At 40.9% G+C, this 26805-nt stretch overlaps 1 protein-coding gene across 7 annotated transcripts in view; it reads right to left on the bottom strand.

Annotated features, from left to right (window-relative positions):
* The window catches only part of AFDN (afadin, adherens junction formation factor), a 1370646-nt gene that overhangs the window by 42526 nt on the left and 1301315 nt on the right, over positions 1–26805 (bottom strand). For 4 of the 7 annotated variants that reach the window (XM_075339721.1, XM_075339722.1, XM_075339723.1 and 1 more), the window contains exon 31: positions 11907–12189. In XM_075339721.1, the coding sequence (XP_075195836.1) occupies positions 11907–12189 (283 nt within the window). Of the gene's footprint in view, positions 1–11681; positions 12190–26805 lie in introns of all 7 variants that reach the window. The other 3 variants (XM_075339717.1, XM_075339720.1, XM_075339719.1) reach the window with 1 other exon arrangement.

Below are 26805 nucleotides of genomic sequence, written 5' to 3'. Positions count from 1 at the left end.
AAAATTTACACAAATATAAAAAATAATAAAAATTAATAACAATTACATATATTAAATAAGACAGGGAGTCTTATCCGATTTAATCATAACATATATTGAGATATAATTGTTTTTCTCCCCTGCTAGTTGTGGGTAGTGATAAAATTAAATAAATTAAATGAAAATATAATATCTAAAAAATTCTTTGGGGACTTTTTTCCCCTTTCTAATCCCCTTCTTGGATTTGGATACGTATATACACATTAGAGGATTGTGTTATCAGGACATGTTCAGATGTGGTCAAGTTTAATGCGTTTTTCTTTTTTGAAAGTGATTATGCGCTGGACTGCACTTTATATAGTATATCCATGATGGGATTTGGTGAAAATATACAAATAGCCACATTTTAAGATTGCAGGGGGATTTATAATTTTCTTCTAATTACCAAGGTATGGAGAGGGTTAATTGACCTTCTGGAGGGGGAGACTGGTAGAAACCTGCCTTAAAGTAAGCACCTTGGATCCCTAAGCCGTATGCATGTTTTCTAGTGGAAGTAAATCAATGCTATGTTCTATTACTTGTATATTACAATGAAAATGCGGTTTATCCAACATTGTTTTTATATTCCTGCATGTTTTGTACTTTTATTATTTTTGTAATGTATTGTTTTTTCTTTTATGTTAAGTAAGCACTATTTTGTGGATTATGTATGTAGATCCGGCTCAGATGAGGGGCGAATAGGTATATATATCACCGTGGCTACTCATTCTGATTATATTGCTTATGAATAAGGAGTCTGTTCTTCTCCGAAACGTGTTAAGCGTATTTATACTCTGCACTAGGTCTGATTTTTCATTTTATGAATTTTGAATAAAGAAAATATTTTTTACTACCTCAGTGCTGGATTTTCTCCCCTCCCTTTTTCCTCTTGATGGTACTTATTATTCAGCTGTGGAAGCCAAACCACTTGTTCCTTGTACAGGACCAGAGGCTGGAGATACCTGCTCTAGAGTGGTGAGCTGAACATATATTTATTTCTATTGGAGGATAGCTGCAGCAGGTGACATTGCAGACAGTTCAAAAAGGTCATTTCATTGTGCTACCTGCGATGGAGCTTGAAGTAGGAGCTGCTCAATATGTTTATGGGAAATAGGCAAGTAGAATCCTGTTTTTTTCCCCTCAAGTAAAGAGCCCTAAAGGAAGGGATATCTTACTATATTGGGGCCAAACAGAGGAAAAGGGCTAGAGAGGAGATCTTTATACCATCTGGAGGTCAAAGAAGGGGTCATAGTATTATATGGAGGCCAGAGAGGGGGAGCAAAGAAAAGACAACATTACAGTTGCGCTCAAAAGTTTACATACCCCAGCATATTTTTCACTTTCTTGACCTTCTTTCAGAGAATATGAATGTTAACACAAAATCTTTTTTAAACACTGGTTGGGTGAAGCCATTTATTGTCAAACTACTGTTTTCTCTTTTAAATCATAATGACAACCAAAAACATCCAAATGACCCTGATGAAAAGTTCACATACCCCAGTTCTTAATACAGTGTATTGCCTCCTCTAACATCAATGACTGCATGAAGTCTTTTGTGGTAGTTGTGGATGAGATTCTTTATTTTCTCAGATGGTAAAGCTGCCCATTCTTCTTGGCAAAAAGCCTTCAGTTTTTGTAAATTCCTGAGCTTTCTTGCATGAACTGCACGCTTGAGTGCTCCCCAGAGTGGCTCAATGATATTGCGGTCAGGAGACTGAGATGGCCACTCCAGAACCTTCACTTTGTTCTGCTGTAGCGAATGACAGGTTGACTTAGCCTATTTTGAATCGTTGTCATGTTGGAATGTCCAAGTACGTCCCATGTGCAGCTTCCGGGCTGATGAGTGCAAATTTGTCTCCAGTATTTGATGATAACTAGAGTTGAGCGATGTTCGAGTCGAACGTTAGCCAATTTCATGTTCGAGTGATTTTGGGTGGTGTTTGAGTCGTTCGACGAACTCGAATGATTTCCTTAAAGTTCGGCAGTTCGAATTACCGTTCAAGAATGGTTCCATCACCAAAAGCGTGGCTTTTTACAGTAAGTATGTGTGTCCTGCGTCCCCAGCACAATCCCTCTCTCTTTCCTACTCACTGATCACGGGCGCGACGCTGCACGACTGTCACAAATCTCCGGCGGCTTTTCCTCTTTTGAAAATGGCTGGCGCTTCATTATTCAATCAGGTATTCTGTGCCTTCCCCGCCCACCGGCGCCCATGATTGGTTGCAGTCAGACATGCCCCCACGATGAGTGACAGCTGTCTCACTGCAACCAATCACAGCCGCTGGTGGGCGGGTCTATATCATGTAGTAAAATAAATAATTTAAAAAGGAAAAATATGCGGTTCCCCCCAATTTTGATACCAGCCAGGTTAAAGCCACATGGCTGGAGGCTGGTATTGTCAGGATGGGGAGCGCCACGTTATGGGGAGACCCCCAACCTAACAATATCACCCAGCAGCCGCCCGGAATTGCCGCATCCATTCGATGCGGCATCCCGGGGCTCTACCCGGCTAATCCCGAATTGCCCTGGTGCGGTGGCAATTGAGGTAATAACGGGGTTAATCATGGCAGGCGTCTCCCCGAAATACCTTCCATGATTAACCTGTAAGTGAAAGTAAAGAAACACACACAACGAAAAATCCTTTATTTGGAATAAAAGACAAAAAAACACCTCATTTACCTCTTTATTAATCCACAAACAACAATCCAGGTCCGAATTAATCCACATTACACTGTCAGCTCTGCTACATGAAGATGACAGGGAGCCCCGTAGAACACGAGCGATCTGTGTCCTCTCCACGCAGCACCTGAAGTGAGCTGCGCTGTCACTGGAGACTTCACTCTGCAATACAGAGGTCTAGATGACCAAATCTTCCTATGTTTCTCATTAGAGGCAGTGGCTCAATGGTTAGAGCTACTGCCTAGGTAGCATTAGTTCACGAGTTCAAGTCCCGGCCGCCCCGGTAAAGAATTTAATTTATTTTTAATTTTAAATTATAATTATTATTTATTTATAATTTAATTTAATTATGCACTGAGGGGAGGAGCCGGACATTAGCTGTGAGCCGCGGGCCACACCTCTAAAATCGGAGCAGTTCACGGAATGAGGCTGCATTTGCTCTCTCTCTCTCTCTTCTCTTTCTCTTCTCTCTGTCTCTCTCTCTTGTTCTCTCTTTTTCTATCTTTCTCTCTCTTTTCACTCTCTCTCTCCTCTACCTCCTCTCTCTTTTCACTCTATCCTCTCTCTCTTCTCTCCTTTTCTCTCTCTTCTCTCTCTCAGACTAAAAGTCGAGTGGTGAGGCCGGCTTTTTACCTTTTTAAACTATCAGCTGCTGCTGTCGGACAGGAGTCTACACAGAAGTGTGTAGTTTTTTTTTTTTGCACTGATGCATCAGCTGATTGTATAAAAGCCGTTTATACAATCAGCTGCTGTGTCATGTGATTCAGGCCCTTGAACCTGACACATTATCTGATCGCTTTGCCTTCCAGCAAACCGATCAGATGATATTGGATCCGGATTGGACGGCGCGGGACCCTTGACCCAGGATTACTGCGGAGGGGGGTTCTTTATTTCAATAAAGATGGAGTCACTAATTGTGTTGTGTTTTATTTCTAATAAAAATATTTTTCTGTATGTTGTTTTTTTTTTATCTGTACTAGAAATTCATGGTGGCCATGTCGAATACTGGCGTGACACCATGAATTTCGGGCTTAGGGCCAGTTGATAATATACAGCTAGCCCTAACCCCATTATTACCCAGCGAGCCACCAGTCACCAGGGCAGCTGGTAGAGTTGGATACAGCGCCAGAAGATGGCGGTTCTATGAAAGCGCCATTTTCTGGGGCGGCTGCGGACTGCAATTCGCAGCAGTGGTGCCCAGAAAGCTTGCCTAGTTGTACCTGGCTGGACACAAAAATTGGGCGAAGCCCACGTCATTTATTTTTTTTTTAATTATTTCATGAAACTCATGAAATAAAAAATAAAGGGCTTCCCTATATTTTTGGTTCCCAGCCGGGTACAAATAGGCTGCTGGGGGTTGGGGGCAGCCCGTAGCTGCCTGCTGTACCTGACTAGCATACAAAAACATGGCAAAGCCCACGTAATTTTTTTGTGGGGCAAAAAAGTCCTGCATACAGTCCTGGATGGAGGATGCTGAGCCTTGTAGTTCTGCCGCTGCTGTCTGTCTGTATGGAGGAGAGCAGACAGCAGCTGCAGAACTACAAGGATCAGCATACTCCATCCAGGACTGGATGCAAGAGTTTTTTGCCCCCCAAAAAAAAATTACGTGGGCTTCGCCATATTTTTGTATGCTAGCCAGGTACAGCAGGCAGGTACAGCTGCCCCCAACCCCCAGCTGCCTATTTGCACCTGGCTGGGAACTAAAGAAATAGGGAAGCCCTTTATTTAATTATTTCATGAATTTCATGAAATAATTAAAAAAAAAAAAATCGACTTGGGCTTTGCCCCATTTTTGTGTCTAGCCAGGTACAACTAGGCAGCTGGGAAATGGAATCTGCAGCACAGGTTGGCCCGAGCTTTCTCGGCCCCTCTGCTGCGAATTGCCGTCCGCAGCCGCCCCAGAAAATGGCGCTTTCATAGAAGCGCCATCATCTGGCTCTGTATCCAATTCTTCCAGCAGCCCTGAAGCCGGGTGGTTTGTTGGGTAATAATGAGTTAATACTAGCTTTGTTTTACTAGCTAGTATTAAGCCAGAGATTCTTAATGTCAGGCAAGTTTGACCCGGCCATTAAGAATCTCCAATAAAGGGTTAAAAAAAAACACCACACAGAGAAAAAATACTTTAATAGAAATAAATACACAGACACACTTAGAGACTCCATGTTTATTACTCCCTCTCACCCCTCCATGATCCTTGTCTTCTTTCCCCTTCAACCCATGCAGCTCTGCTACATCAGACAGCAGCACTGCATGGGAGGAAGACGCTGCTGCTCCCGTGCAGTCTAATCACTCAGTAAGAGTGAGCAGAGGCTGCGGGCCGTAAGCGGTGATGTCACCACTGCCACCGTTGCTAAAGTAATCTGACAGGCGGTTACTATAGCAACGGTGCTCCGATCACGTGATTCCCGGTGCCGCAATTCACCAGCTGTGGCAGCCAGTGCTTGCATGTGGGCTGACTATGTAAAGAGCGCCCACATGCAGGAACGAGGAAGCCGACCATGTGCCAGAGCATCTCGCCGGTAAACTGAGATGCACAAACGAGCACCGCGTACTGGAGAGATGCACTGACAGGACCTAGCATAACGTCTAGCCATGTGACCAGTCTGTAGCCAATGAGATAATAGACACGTGACTGGTCAGATGCTATTTTGACGTCACGGAAGTTCCTATCATCAGTGCTGGTTACTGGGAGGACTCAGCAATTATCGGAAGGAAAAGTGGCAAGAGACAGAGTGCAGGACGCGTCGCGGGGACCTGTAAGTGTAATGGCAATGTTTATTAACTGTATGTGTACATGTATAATGTGTTTTATGTGTTTGTGTTTGCCTGCCATTGTTTTCAATGGGGTTCGAAGGGGTTCGTCGTACGTTCGATGAACGTTCGCCGAACTGAGCCTCCGTTCGACGAACCTTTTTAGCCATTCAAACCCATTTGTGTCAACTTCTGTGCATGCCATCAGGCCAAAATCACCAGGGTATGTGAACTTTTGATCAGGGTCACTTGGATGTTTTTGGTTGTCATTGGTAAAGTATATCTTTGTACCGTGTTAGCCAGAAAAGATAAAAAAATTGTTTAAAAGAACAGAGTCCTCAGTGGTTGATACCTTTTAATGGCTAACTGAAGAGATGGTAATATACAGCAACCTTTCGAGACTACTCAGGTCTCTTCAACAGACTCAGGGTAAAGCCGGCGTCACCAGAGCCGATATGTCGTATGATCACATGAGCGATCGCACCCACCCCCATCGTTTGTGCGTCACGGGCAATTTGTTGCCTGTGTCACACAAAGTCGTTAACCTCCGTCACACTTACGTACCTCCCGAACGACCTCGCTGTGGGCAGCGAACATCCTCTACCTGAAGGGGGAGGGACATTCGGCGTCACAGCGACGTCACACAGCGGCCACTCAATAGGGGCGGAGATGAGCGGGACGTAACATCCCGTCCACCTCCTTCCTTCCGCATTGCCGGAGGCCGGAGGTAAGCTGCAGTTCGTCGTTCCCAAGGTGTCACACGGAGCGATGTGTGCTGCCTTGGTAACGATGAACAACCGGCGCGCAGAAGGACGAACGAGTTTATGAAAATGAGCGACGTGTCAACGAGCAACGATAAGGTGAGTATATTTGCTCATTAACAGTCGCTCGTAGCTGTCACACGCTACGATATGTCAAACAATGCTGGATGTGTGTCACGGAATCCGTGACCCCGACGACATATCGCCCGATATATCCTAGCGTGTGACGCCGGCTTAACACAATCTGAAGAGATAAAAAGGATAGATCTACCTGTGGCCAAACATTTTTGTAACCCAGACTACAGAATCATGGACATGAAATTGCTGGTATTGAAAGGAAATTATAAAATCTCAGAGAGACAGGAGAGTTTGGGAATAGAAAATTATGATGACCTTTGACACATTCAGAGCAGAGATGAATGTGTCACATGGATTTATGTATTTTACATAAATTAAGAAATGTGCTCCTCAGACCATCTGGAGGCATCACAACTCTGGACCAGACCTCAATCAGAGGCAATAAAACTTTCACAATCCTTATCTACGAACTGCTGCAATATTTACTGCCACAATTGATTGTCCTCTTCCCATACTGATAGTTCTGCTTCACATAACTTGTATTATTTACTGCACTATTCTATGTCCTGTTGTGTATAAATATGTGATTCTTCAGATTTTGTGTTATACTGAGCCTGATGAAGAGACCTGAGTAGTCTCACAAGCTTGCTATTACCTTCTTTTCAGTTAGCCATTAAAACGTATCAACAACTATGGACTCTCAGTTCTTTTAAACAATTTTTTTGGTTGTCATTATAATTTAAAAAGAGAAGCACAGTAGTTTGACAATAACTTGCTTCACCCAACCACTATCCATGAGTGGGAAAAACGATTTTGTGTTATCATTCATATTCTCTGAAAAAAGGGCAAGAAAGCAAAAAAATCTGCCGGGGTATGTAAACTTTTGAGCACAACTGTATACTATGTGTAGGCCAAAAAAGAAAACTTTATACAGCATGGGGACTCAAATGGAGGACATTACCATTTTTGCTCGTTCACAGTCGCTCATTTGTGCTACACGCTACGATATGTCAAACGAGGCCGGATGTGCATCACTAACGATGTGACCCTGACGACATATCGTTAGATATATCGTAGCGTGTAAAGCCCGCTTTAGACATTTTCCATTTCATTTGCAAACTTTCAACTTCTGATATGTGTTCTATTGTGAATACAATTTGGAAATCTCTTATAACCATATAAATGCATTCTTGTTTTATTTACAATTTACATAGAATACCAACTTTTTAAGAATAGCGCTTGTATATGGGGGGCAAAGAGGGGAGCATTACACTATATGGGGGCAAGAGAGGGAAACATAATGTATGAGGTCCACAGAGGGGGACATTATATAGTATGAGGGCCACAAAGGGAGAAATACTGTGCAGAGGCCACAGAGGGGGACATTATACTGTATGGGGCCATACAAGGGGAAATGGTTTTCTAATATGGGAGGCCATAATGCCAACACGCACATACAGTACATTAACAATGTCCTTCTTGTAGCCTCATACATTGTTAATTAGTAATTAATGGGCTACAATTTTCAACATTTCAACTGTATCAAGGCATAAAAAGTGGACTCTTATGGTTGCCATTGGGGAGAGGGCATTTCTGTTGTATTTGAGCATATAGACTAACATAACTACTGTATGGGGGCAGAGATAAAAATTTTACTATTCAATATGGCCTACCAAAGTGATAGCATATCAATTAAAAGTAATTGGGAGACAAGGGGGACATCTCTACTGTGAAAGGGTTCCACAGTGAGACATGCCTATTGTAAAATATTTTACAGTTACTGTGTAGGGCACCAGGGCGCTGTGTGGAAGTGAAGGAAAAAGTGGGAAGATTGCTCTAGAAGTGATCAGCTACAAATGCTTCTAAGTTTCATTTTGCAGAGACAAGTCAAGGCTGGAAAAAGTCATAGCCGTTTGCACTGGATAAAGAAAAAAAGAAGACTAATTGCTTAAATTTGAAACATCAACAGTGAGTCACTGGATTTACATGTACACTATATACTATCAAAATAGATTTGATGTACAACCATCACTGGTGATAATAGCATTAATACTGTGTTTTTTGTTAATGATCAGTATGGTGGTAATATGTGGTCTTGTCATGGCGTGGCGATATTTGTCCCTTGTATGTTGTAGCATCGGCATATTATTCTTGGTATAGTGAATTAGGTTTTGTATAGAGATAATGTTCACTCTGCTATCAACAAGGCGAAGGTCTATTATGGATTAAACACTTGAAAGTTCAACCCGCTCTGTGTCCTGTTACTACTACAGTTATTAAACCAGGGGTCTCAAACTCAGCTGAGTATAAGGGCCGCACATAAAAAAAAAAAATATTTTGGGGGCCTCATTTTTTGCAAGACAAAATAACATTTTTAGTGATAGAGTATTGTTTTTCTACACACCTTTGGATTATGTTGTTTGAACATTTTTCGCTTGTTTACTATAAGAAACATGCACTTTTTGGCTTATTTCAGTGTGTGTATAGATAACATTTTTAGTGGTAAAAAAACATGTCATGCTCGATTTTGCTCTTTTTTTTTTTTAAATGATATACCCTTTTTTTAAGTAATATTGTCTTACAATTAGTACTATATAGTAATTTTGGCCAACATCATATAGGAGTGTTCCCAACCTGATCCTTATCTTGTAGTAATCTGCTCATCTTGTCCATCATCTTATAATAATCTACCCATTATACATCGACATCTGCTGCTGGCCTCTGAATGGCCAGTGGCTGCTATTGGTAAAGCTCCTCTGCGTGGCACCGCAAATCATTCATCTGAAGTAAAGTGCAAAAACTGGACATGGGAAAGCTCTGTTCACATCCGTGTTCTGGCTTTCCCATATTTGCCATAGTGTCCATTGTTTGAATAGGGAAAATAGCACTACATACATTAATATTTCCCTTGTCAAAGGTTCCAGACTTAACCTCTTTACCACCTGGCGATTTTTCGTTTTTCATTTTTTATTTCTTTCTTCCAATAGCCATAAATTTTTATTTTTCCATCAAGATTTTCATATGAGAACTTGTTGTTTGAGTGACGAGTTGTACTTTTGAATGACACTATTGAATCTGCCAATCACGTTTTACTGAAAAACGAGAAAAAAATCTAAGCGTGGTGAAATTGCAAAAAAGTACAATTGCTGTTAGGGGGGGTTTATTTACCATGTTCAGCATATGGTAAAAGTGACATGGTAGTATGATTCCACAGGTCAGTACAAATGTGTAGATACCAAACATGTATAGTTTTTTTGTTTTTGTTTTTTTTAAGTGGTGAAAAAAATTCACAAATGTTTCAAAAAAATAAATTGTGGGGTTTTTTTTTTGCATTTTTCAGAGAGTGTACCTTTTTTCCCCATAGTGTACTAATTTTTTGCCATTTGGGGCTATATTATGGCTTATTTTTTAGGCCTGAGCTGACGTTTTCAATTCACCATTTTTAGGCAGATACGATGTTTTGATAGCATCTTATTACATTTTATTGCAATGCTGTGGAGACCAAAAAACGTACTTCTGAAGTTTTGATTTTTTTTTTTGTCGCTACGCTCTTTACCGATCAGATTAATTTATTTTATATTTCAATAGATTGGGCATTTCTAAAAGTGGCGATACCAAATGTGTATTTAATAATTGTTTTATTATCAATGGGGCAAAAGGGGGTGATTTGAATTTTGTTTAATTTTCTCATTTTTAAAACTTTTTTTTTTTTATTTTTTCATTGATATTACTAGTTTCTTTATGGAACTTGAAGCTGGCACAGTCCTATCACTTCTGCTGCTCAGAACAATGCTTCAGCACCACTTTGACCAGCAGAAACACTACGCCAGCAATCTGATTAGCTGACATGTGGAGAAACATGAATGCTCGTCACCCAATCCCACATTAAATGGACACACACTATCTTGGATCTACTGGTAGATCCTAAGTCGTAAAGCGTTTAAAGGGGTCATCTGAACGATGAAGAAATTTCAATCAAAATACCTATTTGTCACAATCTAAACTAATTTCTAATATGGCTGTATTAAAAATGTCCTACTCTTACCTGAATACATTAACTACTATTGTTTTTTTCTCTCCTACTTCCTATTGTCTTGATGACACTTTTTTTTGAGTATCCATGTGCATGCTGGGATACTCAAAACATCATCAGGGTGCAGAGGCTGCTGTCACTGTCATAGCATCTGCCTCCTGCGTCAAAAGAAGTGTCATCAGTGATGCAGTTTGAGGAGTTGCTCTGTTCCTGCTGTCCCTCCCTGCTCCCTGTGTGATCTGCATAATAACAGCATTCATTCTGTTGCCGGTTCAGATCAGCAAAGACAGAAATACAGAGCAGCGCACTCAGAGTACGCGGCGGCATTTAGAGACCAACACTGCTCACGCAAATGACGTCACTGTGTTGTCCAGCACCCCCTCTCCTCTGTCTGGCACCTCACTGTCAATGTAGTGTCTGTTGAAAGCCTAGTGTGGGAGAGGGCAGCTTTCTTAGCACTGCTGCATGGAACAAAAATCTAAAAATTATGATGTTCGAACTGCTGAACCCAGTAACCTTATTGATACATCGCTGAATTCAGGGTCTCTGTCCCTACATTATGTTGCTCTCAGATGCGGTAGTAAAAACCTGGTGACAGATTGCCTTTAAATGAGGTCTAATTCAATAACAGGCATGTATGTGACTGTGAGAAGAAAACTGAAAGTGAAATGGTTAGTATTTCAAAAAACACTTGTTCACTAATTTGCAAATTAAAAAAAAAAACAAAAACAAAATTAGAAATAGCTCAGTAAAACAAATGAGTAAAGCTCATGCTATGGCTTAAATAAAACACATGTAGTAAAAGTATGGTAGCCAAAACCAACAGTACTTTGTATAATTATGTTTCTTTTATCTGAGGTTGAAACTCAAGAAGGTATTCAGCATTTCAGCAAACCTCTGACATTCCTAAATTTTGAAATGCAAGGTCATGATGCTCAGACCCCATGAATCCCGAAGATGAAGTGGCAGAAGAGCTTAGCTAACTGAGGGGTCCCTTTCTTTCTGTGCATTCTTTGTAACACAGCAGAGTAATAGGTATGAAGATTTCATAGAAATAAGGAGGCCCAATACTCATGTGAGTGCTTTTCCCATCGTATTAGCGAATGGTTGAAGTCAAATCCAAATGGACTAAGCCTATTACATGTCAGAAATTTGTTAAAATGATAAGTACCGTTTAGGAGAACATCAAAGGTTTAAAAAGTGAGGTATTTAATATTTTTAAAAATATTAAATTAGGGCCAGAATAGAAAACAGATTAAAAATAAAAACACAAGAATTGAGTAACATCTAGAGTCTGCACATCACAATGGTGGGGTAAATTTTAGATTTGTGATATAAGTCATTCATATTAGAAACTGTACCTTTAACGATGTTCTGATGGAGAAAGTTCCCTTCATTAGATGTGGAAGGGGCCAGGCCTATTTTTATACCAGTACTGTTGGCATTGGCTGCAGTTAGCTGGAATGAGTTTGAAGGAAAGATACCATCGGAAACAGGACGAGGTTGGCGTGCAGCAGACAGCTGTGGATTAGATAAAGCTAGGAGGTCACCATAAGATTTTCGAGTACTGGAGTGCTTATTCTGACCTGCTAAGTTTGTGTCTTCCTCATCATCAGTATATGGAACAAACTTGGCAGTGTAAACAGTGTCAGGTGAAAGGGCCTGTGTTTTGAGGTAGGAAGTATTTCGTTGAGGAGGAAGAGGAGGAGCATTAGACAAGAGAGATGGGTATGGGTGATCATATTCTTGAGGGAGTGGAGGTCTGTACAGAACAGGCTCGTCCGGATCTAGCAACCTTCGCTCTGCTTCTTCATGTTGCCTGCGCCTCTCTGCTTCCAAGCGATTATAGTACTCTTCTTCCTGCCGCCTCTGATATAATATAAACAAAAAAGCAATTAAACACAATCTAACAAACAAAATACACATATACTAAAGGGAAACACTGCCAAGTGAGTCTTTTCTGTTTCTTGCCTTTAGGCCAGTGCACACTGCATGTTACAAAAGTCGAGTTTTTGCTATAAGACGGTGGTTTCAGGAAAATGTTGACGGTATTTTTCCTGAAACATTTTCTTTGGGGTCATTCCCATTATTTTTCCAGCAGGTTTGCCACTAGCATTTATTTGTTTGTTAAACTATAAAGTAATAATAAGCTTCTAAGTGAAGCCTGAAGCAGTTGAAAAAAGTTGAAGATAACAGAAAATGCACATCATATCACTTTTACTTTGATGTGCAAAGGTTTCTTCCTTTTTTAATTTTTATTGAGCACTTTTTCAGGCAGGTTGCAGCAGAAAAAGATGTCATCTACACATACCCTAAATATCACACTGGAGCAGTCATATACAGTCATATGAAAAAGTTTGGGCACCACTATTAATGTTAACCTTTTTTCTTTATAACAATTTGGGTTTTTGCAACAGCTATTTCAGTTTCATATATCTAATAACTGATGGACTCAGTAATATTTCTGGATTGAAATGAGGTTTATTGTACTGGAATGGCCATCCCAGTCCCCAGACAGACCTGAATATCATTGAACATCTGTGGGATGATTTGAAGCGTGCTGTCCATGCTCTATGACCATCAAACTTAACGGAGCTGGAATTTTGTAAACAGGAATGGTCAAATATACCTTCATACAGGATCCAGGAACTCATTAACAGCTACAGGAAGCGACTAGAGGCTGTTATTTTTGCAAAAGGAAGATCTACAAAATATTAATGTCACTTTTATGTTGAGGTGCCCATACCTTTGCACCTGTCAAATTTTGTTTAAATGCGGATTGCACATTTTCTGTTAGTACAATAAACCTCATTTCAATCCAGAAATATTATGGAGTCCATCAGTTATTAGATATATGAAACTGAAATAGCTGTTGCAAAAACCCAAATTGTTCTAAAGAAAAAAGGTTAACATTAATATGGGTGCCCAAACTTTTTCATATGACTGTAGCTAGATGTTTTAGTGATACACTTTTTCTGCTTAAAGAAGTTTTCTGACCCTGAAATCCCCAAGACAAATTTAAGCTAATCTGTGCAGTATTGTAATATACAACACCCCTATATATGTTGTATTTTTGTTTCTAACTTTTGCTACTCTTGAATTATAACTTTTTCCTTGCACCCAATTTATTTACCTGTGGCTCATCCAAACATGACAGCTCACTTGGCTTGTTTACTTAAAGTGAACCTGTCAGGTCCAATATGCACCCAGAACCACGAGCAGTTCTGCGTGCATATTGCTGATCCAGCTTAATCGTTCCTGTATACACTAGCATAGATAAAGGGATCTTTGGAAAAAGTATTTATAACGATCTTTTATCGTATGCTACTGATCGCGGGGACAAATCCCAAGGGCGTTGCCTCCCTTGCAAGTCGTCCCCATTAGCATGTTAGCACGACCCTGTGGGCATGCTAACATTGTAATGAATGCACTGTGTCAGAGGATGATCTCACTCACTGCTCTCTGCTGCAATTGCCGTCCGACGCTGGATTTCGGCTCAGTGAGTATGATCCCGGACTTTAAGTCATGCGCACTACTTCAGTTTGAAGCCAGGATGCATGCACCCGGCTTCATAGTGCGCATCACCGAAACTATGGGGTTGTGCACATTGAGCTGAAATCCAGCGTCTGACAGCGATAGCAGCGGAGAGGTGAATGAGATCTTATTCTGACATTGCACATTCATTTCCAAGTAAATACAAGGCATCCTTCAAATCAATTCAATTTCAGAAAAAGTTGCAAACGTGACGTTTCAGCCACTTGATGGCCTTCATCAGACAACTATGATTGACAACAAAATCAGAATTACCAATATGAGAAAAAAATTCAAAATTATACAAAACATATTAACAGAATGCAAAATAGAAAAATTCAGCAAGAATAAAAAGGAAGGGGAAAGGAAAATCAAGAGGACCAGCATTGATGGAGTTAAAGGTGAAACTGACTGAAGGTGTAAAGGGATTGGAGAAACCCAGAAGTTACTAACATTAGTGCTCATTATTATTCTATCAAAGGCACACTGTCTCAAGTGAGAAAGTAAAATAAAGGACACCAGTGAAAAAAATTCATAAGTAAAAATGATGGAAAAAAGTTATGAAAAGATTATGAAAAAGGTTATGAAGAAACGTTATGGAAAAAAAGACCTACGTCTCACCTCGCACAAATGTTCAATGTGAGTACTGAAATGGAATTACAAGCAGCAATGTGTACTGCTCTGTCAGGTTAAAGCAGTGTCCGTAATTGACAAGCATGTATATTTAGGAGGACGTTTACTGAATAAATGGTAAGTCAATTATGCAAATTACTGACTAAAATACATAGTACAATGTGTGTTAATGCCAGCCAACAGATATATGCCATAATGTGGTATTTGTGTATCTTTTCATAACTTTTTTCCATCATTTTTTCTTATGAATTTTTTTCACTGGTGTCCTTTATTTGTGTCTCACCTTATGTACAAGACCGCAATCATGAAGTAAACGGCAATGTGAGCAGTGATAGACAGCACTGTGTCAGATATAGATTGCACATACAATCAATAGAAATACCAGAGGGCAGGATCAGACATAATAGAGTCTGTGACAAAGACTCTCAATCAAAGCGCTAATCGAATTAAACACACTATTTATTTAGTATAAATGTAGGTACAGCAAACCTCCCAACCGTCCCAGATTCTGCGGGACTCCCCAGATTTTAGAGGTGTGTCCCGCAGTCCTGCGGCTCACAGCTGATGGCTCCTCCCCTCAGTGCAGTGAATAAATTAAATTAAATTATCATCAGCTCTGGATTATCGGGGCGGCCGGGACTGTGAAGCTCATTGTTCCAAAGGCAGCAGCTCTACCACTGAGCCACTGCCTGTATTGAAAAAGAATGGAAGATTTGGTAATCTTGACCTCTATATTGCAGTAGACAAAGCAGAAGCAGATTATTCAGCTGCAAAGATGGAGGGGTGGATGATAGAGGGATGGATGGATGATAGAGGGAGATATACACACACACATACATACATGACAGATAATAGATAGATACATACATGATAGATAGACATATGGGTAGATTCATGATACATGATAGATATATAATAGATAATAGAGGGATAGATAGATAATAGATACATGGATAGATAGATTGATAGATACATGGATAGATGGATAGATAGATAGATACATAGATAGATAGATAGATAGATAAATACTGCATCTCTTTGTAGGTGAAGGAAAGAGTCAGATTCATTTGTACCCATAAAACTACTATAAAGAAATAAGGAAAAAAAATTGTTTCATTCTTTTTTTTTATTTTCCCCAACTTGGATTCAAACCAGCAACTTTTAAACATGTGTCCAGCAGCCTCCTAGCTTTTCTAGTTGCTCTAGCTGTTGAGCCACTAGGAATTGATGATATAAGACAAAGGATTTTATATGAATAAACCTACAATGCAGCCTCTGATTATACAGCAGATTACACAGGACACAGAGCTTCATTGTATAGAGCAGTGTCTCTATCTCCTCTATTCTAGAGGGAGAGGAAAAGAGATTTTTTTTTCTTCTAATAAAATTACTAAAAATAATAAAAAAAAATAGAATAATGTAATTTTTTTACACTTTTTTTATAAAATAATAAACATCACAAATCAGCAAATAAGATGGACATATTTCATGTCCCTGTAATTGTAACGACCCGAACAAGACAGAGATCAGATTATTTGTGGGAATCGGTAAATGGCGTAAAAAAAATGGCTCAAATTATTGTTTTTCTTTATTAAAACCCATTAAAAAATGTAATAAAAATGTATCACTGAGGCAGTGTTCACATGTAGCGTAAATGCTGCGTTTTTTCTGCAGGTGTCCACACCACGAGTGCAATAACAATCTCCTCTGATTATTGTGTGTTTGCAGTATTTTTTATGCATTGTCCCTTCATTTGATAGATAAATAATGGAGAGAAGGCAGAAAAAATGCAGCAGAAATTGAACAATCGGAGAAGATTGTTATTGTGTAGTTTGGTGCAGACAGCGGCAGAAACAAAAAGAAGCAGAATTTATGCAGCATGTGAACACGGCTTTATAGGCGCAAATAAGCAACATGTCATAGTGACACATAGAAATATAAGAAAATTCTGGCTGCTATGATTATTAACGAACAGTCTGGGGCATCTGCTGAATGACCCTTACTGCCAAATGGGTGTGGCTAGGGGGTGTGGTAAAAAATTTTCGCGGCGCGCTGCGCACAACGCTTACTTTGTCCCTCTTTCCTTTCTGCAAAAGTTGGGAGGTATGGGTATAGGGATTCCATTGTCTCACCTTATGTATGGAGCCAGTGATAACATAGGAATAGCAGTATGAAGCAGCGGTGTCCACCGTGAGCGTCTATGAAGTGACAGGGCGCCAAGCTTAAATAGCGCCCGTAACCAATGAAAATCCATAGGGGGCAGGATTCAGACTAAAGAAAAGCGCGCATGTGCTAGACTAACGATAATAGTGGAGTTTGACTAATGGGTCGTCTGTATGTGTTGAGCTGATGGCGTCAGACTGAAGTCACAGGAAGCGGTACCATTCTAAAAGTAGCCAATAGTACGAGAAGAGGGTAACAAGTTGTGCACATAGTGCTATGGCAACTGGGAGCATGTGTAGTTGCAAGAAGAGAGAAGCTAGATGTAATGACAGAAAATAACATTGTAGTAGAATGAATTACACAGATTAGGGAGGTTAAAGGATTAATTGCATGTTAAAAGGAATACTAATGGATGTGAGGAGGGGCAAATACAGAAGCACAGGACAACAGTAAAGTCAGGAGAAAGATGAATTATAAATAAGTGCCTAAGATTATAATATAGTGGTGAGATCCAAGGAGATGAATCATGGAGGTGCCTGTAGATACAAGTGGAATCAAGAACGAACCTGCTAAAAAAGAAATATAGCAGTTAGTATTATCTTGTAAAGCTTACATAAAGATTATATAAAGCACTCTAAGCACATAAATAGAGAAAGATATATATGAAATCATAGTCAATGAATATATGTCAGGAAGTATCTAAAAAAAAATAAAAAAATTATATATATATATATATATATATATATATATATATATATATATATATATATATATATATATATATATATATATATACACACATACACAGTACTGACCAAAGGTTTGGACACACCTCATTCAATGAGTTTTCGTTATTTTCATGACTCTGAAAATTGTAGATTCACATTGAAGGCATCAAAGCTATGAATTAAAACATGTGGCATTAAATACTTAGCAAAAAAGTGTGAAACAACTGAAAATATGTCTTATATTCTAGGTTCTTCAAAGTAGCCACCTTTTGCTTTCATTACTACTTTGCACACTCTTGACGAGCTTCAAGAGGTAGTCACCGGAAATGGTTTTCCAACAGTCTTGAAGGAGTTCCCAGAGATGCTTAGCACTTGTTGGCCCTTTTGCCTTAACTCTGCGGTCCAGCTCACCCCAAACCATCTCAATTGGGTTCAGGTATGGTGACTGTGGAGACCAGGTCATCTGGTGTAGCACCCCATCACTCTACTGCTTAGTCAAATAGCCCTTACACAGCCTGGAGATGTGTTTGGGGTCATTGTCCTGTTGAAAAATAAATGATGGTCCAACTAAATTCAAACCGGATGGAATAGCACGCCGCTGCAAGATGCTGTGGTAGCCATGCTGGTTCAGTATGCCTTCAATTTGAATAAATCCCCAACAGTGTCACCAGCAAAGCACCCCCACACCATCACACCTACTCCTCCATGCTTCACGGTGGGAACCAGTCATGTAGAGTCCATCCGTTCACCTTTTCTACAAAGACACGGTGGTTGGATCCAAAGATCTCAAATTTGGACTAATCAGACCAAAGCACAGATTTCCACTGGTCTAATCTCCATTCCTTGTGTTCTTTAGCAGTGGTTTCCTAGCAGCTATTTTACGATGAAGGCCTGCTGCACAAAGTCTCCTCTTAACAGTTATTCTAGAGATGAGACAGTGTGTCCAAACTTTTGGTCTGTACTGTATGTATAATTGCCTTATTCTGTCTTGCTCCAAAATGACGTCATTACAGTGACAACCGTTGCCACACACGCGTGCTAATGAGCCTGCGACCAACTGCTCAGATAACTGAACAGTCCGAACTACGGGCCGACAGGACGACGCCCGACACTTTTCCCCGCACCCACACCCCGACTCCCCGGTGAGTACGACAACCCCCGGGAGCCCACACCGGCAACCCAGCCGACACATACCCACCGCTCGCCTCCGCCCTGGCACTCTGCATGTATACACTGAACACACACACACACACGAATAGTCACCTGTCTCCAGCCATGCAGTCCCCAGCACTGATGTCCTCAGAGCCATTGCCCCACTCGGCTCCACCCCCTCGCACTCCGCCCCCGCACACATTACCCCGCTCGGCTCCACCCCTCGCACTCCGCATGTATACACTGAACACATACACTGTCCCCAGCACAAAAATATTTTTACTTTACTTTACACTGTTCATGGCCTTCTTTCATTACAAGCCATGGACATCATTAAACATTACTCATCTATTAAAACTGTTCCTTCTGTTGTTTGTCATTTTAAAACCAATAAACAATTATAAGAATACTAAATTAAACCTAAACCATCCAGTCCATTCATTACATTATTATTCAATCTGCTAACCTACATACACATTCTAGACTACCCGATACGTTAGAATCGGGCACCTTCTAGTTGAACTATATTACAGTATAGGACTAGGAATGTCAGATAAAAGCCTGTAAATCAAAATCTCTATTAAGCCCCTTAGGTGATAGAGTTTTTAAAGTATCCATGTTTACATTGCCCACAATCTAACAAAGAAGGGTGAAACCTTTTTCCATCCCCATAAAGGCAAGAGGCATAATATCAAAAGCTTCTTTACATGTGACAGTACTAATGTGATATATGTCATCATTTGTCCATGCGGCTTGTTCTATGTGGGTGGAATGACACAGCGCATTAAAGGGAACCTGTCAGCAGAAATTTTGCAATAAAACTAAAAGATTCCCCTTCTGCAGCTCCTGGGCTGCATTCTAGAAAGGTTCTGGTTGCTATTGTGCCCCCTTTGAGACCTAAATAAATACTTTATAAATTCTTACCTTTTTGTATGCAAATGTTTTTTTATGGTCACGGGGGCGGGCTGTCTTGCGTTCGTTATTCGCCCTCCTGCCGCTGTACGCCGTCCCCCATTGATCATTTACATACACGAGGCTGCCCTCCTCATGTAACTGTCCTCATGATATCAATTCCAAGGAGAGGAGGCAATATCAAAACATTGCTCCAGAAACGTGAAGCATTCTGGATACAAGCGTTAAAAACTCTATCACCTAAAGTGCTTAATAGAGATTTTGAATAACAGGCTTTTATCTGACTTGTACTCTATTTGCCACAGATTCCTAGTCCTATACTGTAATATACTGTAGTTCCATACTTCCTGACATATATTCATTGACTATGATTTCATATATATATTTGTCTCTAGTTATGTGCTTAAAGTGCTTTATATAATATTTATGTAAGCTTTACAATATAAAACTAACTGCTATATTTCTTTTTTAGCAGGTTCGTTCTTGATTCCACTTGTATCTACAGACACCTCCTGATTCATCTCCTTGGATCTCACCACCATATTATTTTCTTAGGCACTTATTTATAATTCAACTTTCTCCTGACTTGCTGTTGTCCTGTGCTTCTGTATTTGCCCCTCCTCACATCCATAAATATTCCTTTTAACATACATAACATAATCCTTTAACCTCCCTAATCTGTGTAAGTCATTCTACTACAATGTTATTTTCTGTCAGTACATCTAAGTTCTCCCTTCTTGCAACTACGCATGCTCCCAGTTGCCATAGCACTATGTACACAACTTGTTACCCTCTTCTCGTACTATTGGCTACTTTTAGAATGGTACCACCTCCTGTCACTTCAGTTTGACGCCATCAGCTCAACACATACAGACGATTCCATTAGTCAACCTCCACTGCCAATTATCGTTAGTCTAGCACATGCGCGCTTTTCTTTAGTCTGAATCCCGCCCCCTATGGATTTTCATTGGTTACGGGCGCTATTTAAGCTTGGAGTCCTGTCATTTCATAGACGCTAATGGTGGAAACCCCTGCCTTATACTGCTATTCCCATGTTAACACTGGCTCCCTACATAAGGTGAGACAATGTAATCCCTGTACCTACTACTAAATAAATAGTGTGTTTAATTTGATTAGCGCTTTGATTGAGAATCTTTGTCACAGACTCTATTATGTCTGATCCTGCCCTCTGGTATTTCTATTGATTGTATGTGCAATCTATATCTGACACAGTGCTGTCTCTCACTGCCCACATTGCCGTTTACTTCATGATTGCGGTCTTGTACATAAGGTGAGACACAAAAAACACATTATGGCATATATCTACTGGCTGGCATTAACACCCATTGTACTCTGTATTTTAGTCAGTAATTTGTATAATTGACTTACCATTTCTTGAGTAAACACCCTCCTAAATAAACATGCTTCTCAATTACAGACACTGCTTTAACCTGACAGAGCAGTACACATTGCCGCTTATGATTCCATTTCAGTACTCACATTGAACATTTGTGTGAGGTGAGACATGTTTTTTTTTCATAACCTTTTTCATAACTTTAGGCCATAATTTTTTCTTATGAATTTTTTTCACTGGTGCCTTTATTTTACTTTCACTGAGACATTGTGCCTTTGATAGAATAATAATGAGCACTAATGTTAGTAACTTCTGGGTTTCTCCAATTCCTTTACACCTTCAGTCAATTTCACCTTTAACTCCATCAATGCTGGTCCCCTTGATTTTCCTTTCTACTTCCTTTTTATTCTTGCTGATTTGTTCTATTTTGCATTCTATATATATGTTGTGTATAATTTTGAATTTTTTCTCATGCTGGTAATTTTAATTTTGTTGTCAATCATTGATGTCTGATGAAGGGCATCGAGTGGCCGAAACATCACATGTTTGCAACTTTTTCTGAAATAAATTATATGCAAATGATTTGAAGAGTGCCTTGTATTTACTTGGATACGGATGGTTTGGAAGCCGACAAGTGCAGCTCCTACTCTCCACCTATGTGGCTAGTGCCTTATCAAGCTGCACATTCATCATTAGCATGATAGCATGCACCTGTGGGTGTGCTAACATACTAATGGGGCCGACAAGCAAGGGAAGCAATGCCCAGGTCACAAGTCCCCTCGCTCAATAGCATAAGATAAAAGATCTTTAGAAATACTTTTTCTAAAGATCCCTTTATCTATGCTAGTGTATAGAGAGACGGTTAGAGAGGGATTAGCAATATGCACCCAGAACTGCTCCTAGTTCTGGGTGCATATCGGACCTGACAGGTTCCCTTTAACATCACAGTCCAAGCTGGCTCCGCCCAGCTCTAGTATCCAGCACCTACCTCTGCACGCTCATTGGAATAGCGCTGCAATATTACTGCAATCAGCTCCATCACTGTGTCTGCGCAAGACCCCTGTGAAGGGGGGTGACAGCGCTGGGACAAAGAGATAGAGCTGATCACAGCATAAGTCAAGTCCTTGAACAGAGAGGTGAACCTGATCGCACCTATTGCAGCGCTGGGACACAGATTTACCTGATTGCACCAACTGCAGTGATGTGACACGGAGATGGACCTGATTGTATAAATTGCAAAGCTGGGACACAGAGTTATACCTGTTCAGCTCTACCTTTGTATCCCAGCGCTCCAGTTGGTGCAATCCACTCCATCTCTGTATCCCAGGGTTGTAATTGGTTCAATCAGGTATATCTCTGTGTCCAAGCACTGCAATTGGTACAATCAGATACATCTGTGTCCCAGCGCTGGACCCCTGTGAAGTGATCTCTGTATATTCACAGGGCTTAAAGGTGGTGTCAGACATAGCGACGATGACAACGTCGCTGCTAAGTCACCATGTTCTGTGACGTAGCAACGACGTCCCGTCGCTGTCGCTGTGTGATATCCAGCAACGACCTGGCCCCTCCTGTGAGGTCGCCGGTCGTTGCTGAATGTCCTGCTTCATTTTTTGGACGTTGCTCTCCCGCTGTGAAGCACACATCGCTGTGTGTAACAGTGAGAGAGCGACGAACTGAAGCGAGCAGGGAGCAGGGAGCTGGCGTCTGGCAGCCTGCGGTAAGCTGTAACCACGGTAAACATCGGGTAACCAAGAAGCCCTTTCGTTGGTTACCCAATATTTACCTTAGTTACTAGCGTCCGCCGCTCTCATGCTGCCAGTGTCGGCTCCCTGCTCCTTGCATACGTAGGTGGAGTACACATCAGGTAATTAACCCGATGTGTACTCTGGCTAGGAGTGCAGGGAGCCAGCGCTAAGCGGTGTGCTCTCACGCTGCCAGTGCCGGCTCCCTGCATGCGTAGCTGGAGTACACATCGGGTAATTAACCTGATGTGTACTCTGGCTAGGAGTGCAGAGAACAGGGAGCCGGCACTGGCAGCGTGAGAGCGGCGGATGCTAGTAACTAAGGTAAATATCAGGCAACCAAGAGAAGTGCTTTCCTTGGTTACCCGATATTTACCTTAGTTATGCTTCCACGCGTCACTGCTGGCTGGGGGCTAGTCACTGGTGAGATCTGCCTGTTTGACAGCTCACCAGCGACCATGTAACGACGCAGCAGCGATACTGATAAGGTAAGATCGCTGGTCGTGATCGCTGCTGCATCGCTATGTGTGACACCACCTTTACTGTGAATATATGCAAATGTCTCTCCTCCTTACAGATGACTGGTTAGCTGTGCCTGCTGGAGTCTGGGCGTAATGTTCAGCTGTGACGTTATGACCAGAATTCAGATAGGAAAATACTAGTTGGGGTGTGAGCAACTTTTCCAGAATTAGGAGAGAGCTGGTCACATGACTAAGTCTTGTAGCTAGGCAATGGTACAGAATGCTGACAGGGAGCAAATTACAAACTGTCAGCATTCTGCAGCCTAGGTTCACACACAAATTATAATGATTGCCCGGACAACCCCTTTAAGCAAAGCTGTTATTCATACAGGCACCAGAAGCTCCCTGCATGATGAATTGCAATTCACTGTGCTAGCAGATGATTTAGGCTAGTTTCACACTTGTGTTCAGCGGAGTCCGTCACTATGGAGAATAGCGCAGTCCGTTAACGCACTGCGCTATTCTCCATAGACTTGTATGGATGAAGCACTGTAACGCAAGTGTCAGCGTTGCATCCGCCGGACGACGCAGCGTCGTTATTTTGACGCTGCGTCGGGCGGAAGGAACGCAGCATGTAACTTTTTTTGAGCAGCGGAATCCTTTGGATTTCACTGCGCATGCTCTCTCTGGCTCCCTCCACCCGTAACCAGGGTACACATCGGGTAACCAAGGAACCCTGGTTACGTGTGTCGGGAGCCCGACACTTCCCCGCTCCCTCCCTCCCACACAACACACACAAAACACACACACACACACTCTCACCTGTCCCCCAGCGATGCAGTCCCCGCGGCACTGACGTCCTCAGCCATGGCCCCGCTCGGCTCCACCCACTTCGCACTCCGCCCCCGCCCCCCACACACATTGTTGGCGACCGAACGATCAGCTGATCACCCGGCGGCCGGCTACTGGGAGTGATCGGCTGATCACCTGGCAGCCGGCTACTGTGAGTGATCGGCTGATCACCCGGCGGCCGGATACTATGAGTGATCGGCTGATCACCCGGCGGCCGGCTACTGTGAGTGATCGGCTGATCACCCGGCGGCCGGCTACTGTGAGTGATCGGCTGATCACCCGGCGGCCGGCTACTGGGAGTGATCGGCTGATCACCCGGCGGCCGGCTACTGAGTGATCGGCTGATCACCCAGCGGCCGACTACTGTTAGCGATCAGCTGATCATTCACAGTAGTCTGCCGATGGTAAAACTGTAAAAAAACAAAACAAAACGAATTGCGTTGTTTTGCAGCATCCGTTGTGCCACTATATGCAACACATCTGTTGCATCCGTCACACAACGTGATGCAACGGATACCGTTCAACGCAAGTGTGAAACTAGCCTTAGTTGAATTCTTATTTGTATATTGTTCCAACAGATTTTTACATGTTTGAGAAAAACTTGATTGCCTTCAAAAGTGAAAGACGCAGACAAAAGAGCTGAAAGCATTAACATATTGCAGATTATTTTCTGCACCAAATCTGCAAGGAAAAAAAGTCAACGTGTGCATGACACTTCAGCTTTCTCATAGACTTTGCTGGCATAAGGATTTGCTTGCAGTTTTGTAACAAAACTGCACTAATAAATGCATCAAAAAAAGCAATAAAAACCACGTTGTGTGCACACACCCTTATGCTAGTTGTAATAAATGAGGTGCATCCTACCGCAGCAGGATTCACGTTAACATGCACATGCCTTCTAATTATGGTAATTGCATGCAACTTTGTTTCTTTATGTGATAGAAATCTAAAGCCCTAGATTAATCAAGAATTGTGTTTTGCACACAACTCTTAATGAAGAAACAAAAAAAAAAAAGAGGGCAAATGATCTAGCGAGAAGGAACCTCCACCATGCGGATGAAATAAAACTTTGAGCTTATTCTTTAATTAAAATGTCCATAAAAAATAAGCAGTCAAACATCTTCTTTAAAATATACACAAGGGTGTACGAAACGATCAACGTGTTTCACCAACACTAAGCCTTAATCATGATCTCAATATATACCAAAAAACATGTGCTATATATACTAGTTCAAATAATTCCAAATTTGTATCTGATTCCGGTCTCATTACTCCTTTCGGTTCTCTCGATTTTGATTAGATGAATCGGCTCCAGTGTTCATAATCAAGTCCTTGTAAATGACTGAGTGCTGTTCCTCTAAAGTCTCATTTCTACTCTATATACTAAAAAAAAGAAGATTCATACAATATTCAATAAAATCGAGTGTAAAGACACATTGCCATCATTTAATGACCTAGGGAATTCCAAGTTGCTATTTCATCCCACATTAAACCAAATTTGTACCAGCTATTGTTGACACAGTAAACCTTATGGCAGTGATTTGGTAAATATACAAATCTTATGACCCCGCTTGTCATTCTGGCTATTACTAGAATAGCTTGGGATTACTGACCAAAATATTAATGTCTATGGTATGTATTGGACTGTAATGGTGATTGATCCACTTTGTGTTTATACTAATCCTAACGTACTGTCAATGAACCACTTCAGTTCTCCGGTGGTAATCCTCCTCAGTTCCCTGATTTCATTTGTCTTTTTGGTGAGTACAGTGAGATATTCAGTATATAACATCATTTATCCAAACTTTTAAGGAAAGATCAAAAAGTCATGGTGTATTAGATACAAGTAACAGATATTCGGAACAAAAAGTAAATTCTGATATCCATTCATATTCTATCTGCGTTGATACCATTACTATTTTCTAAGCATGTACTGCTAATTATATTGCAACACTAGGTCCCGTCTGATGTTAAGACCCAACAGACACCTAGTGTTCAACTTAAAAATCCACATTTTTTTTTCTGTTTAAAATTTTCCTTCTATAGTCTCTCCCTTTCTCCAGTCTTATCACCTTCTCTAGTCCACATAAGATCAACGCTTAAGTATCTCCGCTGTGATCCCTAGCAAAGTGTTGGGGAACAATTAAGTTTCAAATTGCCTGTGGCATCTGAAAAGTGTCTTCTGATCCTCTCTTTGAGGGGATCTGTTGTACATCCCACATATTGGATTTTGCAAAATCTACACTCCACCAGGTAAATTAAACCCTTGCAATTATAGTGGATAAAAGTCTTAATGGGAAACATTTCCCTTGTGGAATAGGAGGTAAAATGCATACTTTTTACAGCATGCGCACATGTTATACAAATGCCATGTCCACATTTGTAGAATCTCCCAAGATCTAATCAGGTATTTGTTTTTGTTTTTTATTTTCTCTTAGAAATAGACTTGGTGACAGAATAGATTCTACTGTGGGGTCTTTTTTCACTGCATATCTGACTAAATTATGTCGTAAAAAAATGTAAGTTTCAGGTCTTGATTTAATATTTTTAATTTTAGCTATGATTAGTCATACCTCCCAACTTTTGAAGAAAGGAAATAGGTACAAACTCTGTGGCGGGCGCAAATTTTGACCATGCCCCTAGCCACACCCATTTGGCAATAAGGGTCATTCAGCATATGCCCTGGACTGTTCATTTATAGTCATAGCAGCCAGAATTTTCTTATATTTATATAAGTGTCACTATATGACATGTTGCTTATTTGTGCCTATAAAGCCATGTTCACACGTTGCATAAATTCTGTGTTTTTTGTTTCTGCCGCTGTCCGCACCATCTACACAATCCATTTTTGCTGCATTTTTTTATGCCTTTTCTCCATTATTTAATGTGTTTTCGGTTTGGATGTGAAACTGCGTTTTTAATTTTTTTTTTAGTACAGAAAAGTTTGTTCCATGCAT

Source organism: Anomaloglossus baeobatrachus, chromosome 3, assembly GCF_048569485.1.
Source record: "Anomaloglossus baeobatrachus isolate aAnoBae1 chromosome 3, aAnoBae1.hap1, whole genome shotgun sequence".
NCBI lineage: Eukaryota > Metazoa > Chordata > Amphibia > Anura > Aromobatidae > Anomaloglossus > Anomaloglossus baeobatrachus.
The sequence above is the reverse complement of the archived record's forward strand: the minus strand, read 5'-3'. Positions and strand labels throughout refer to the sequence as shown.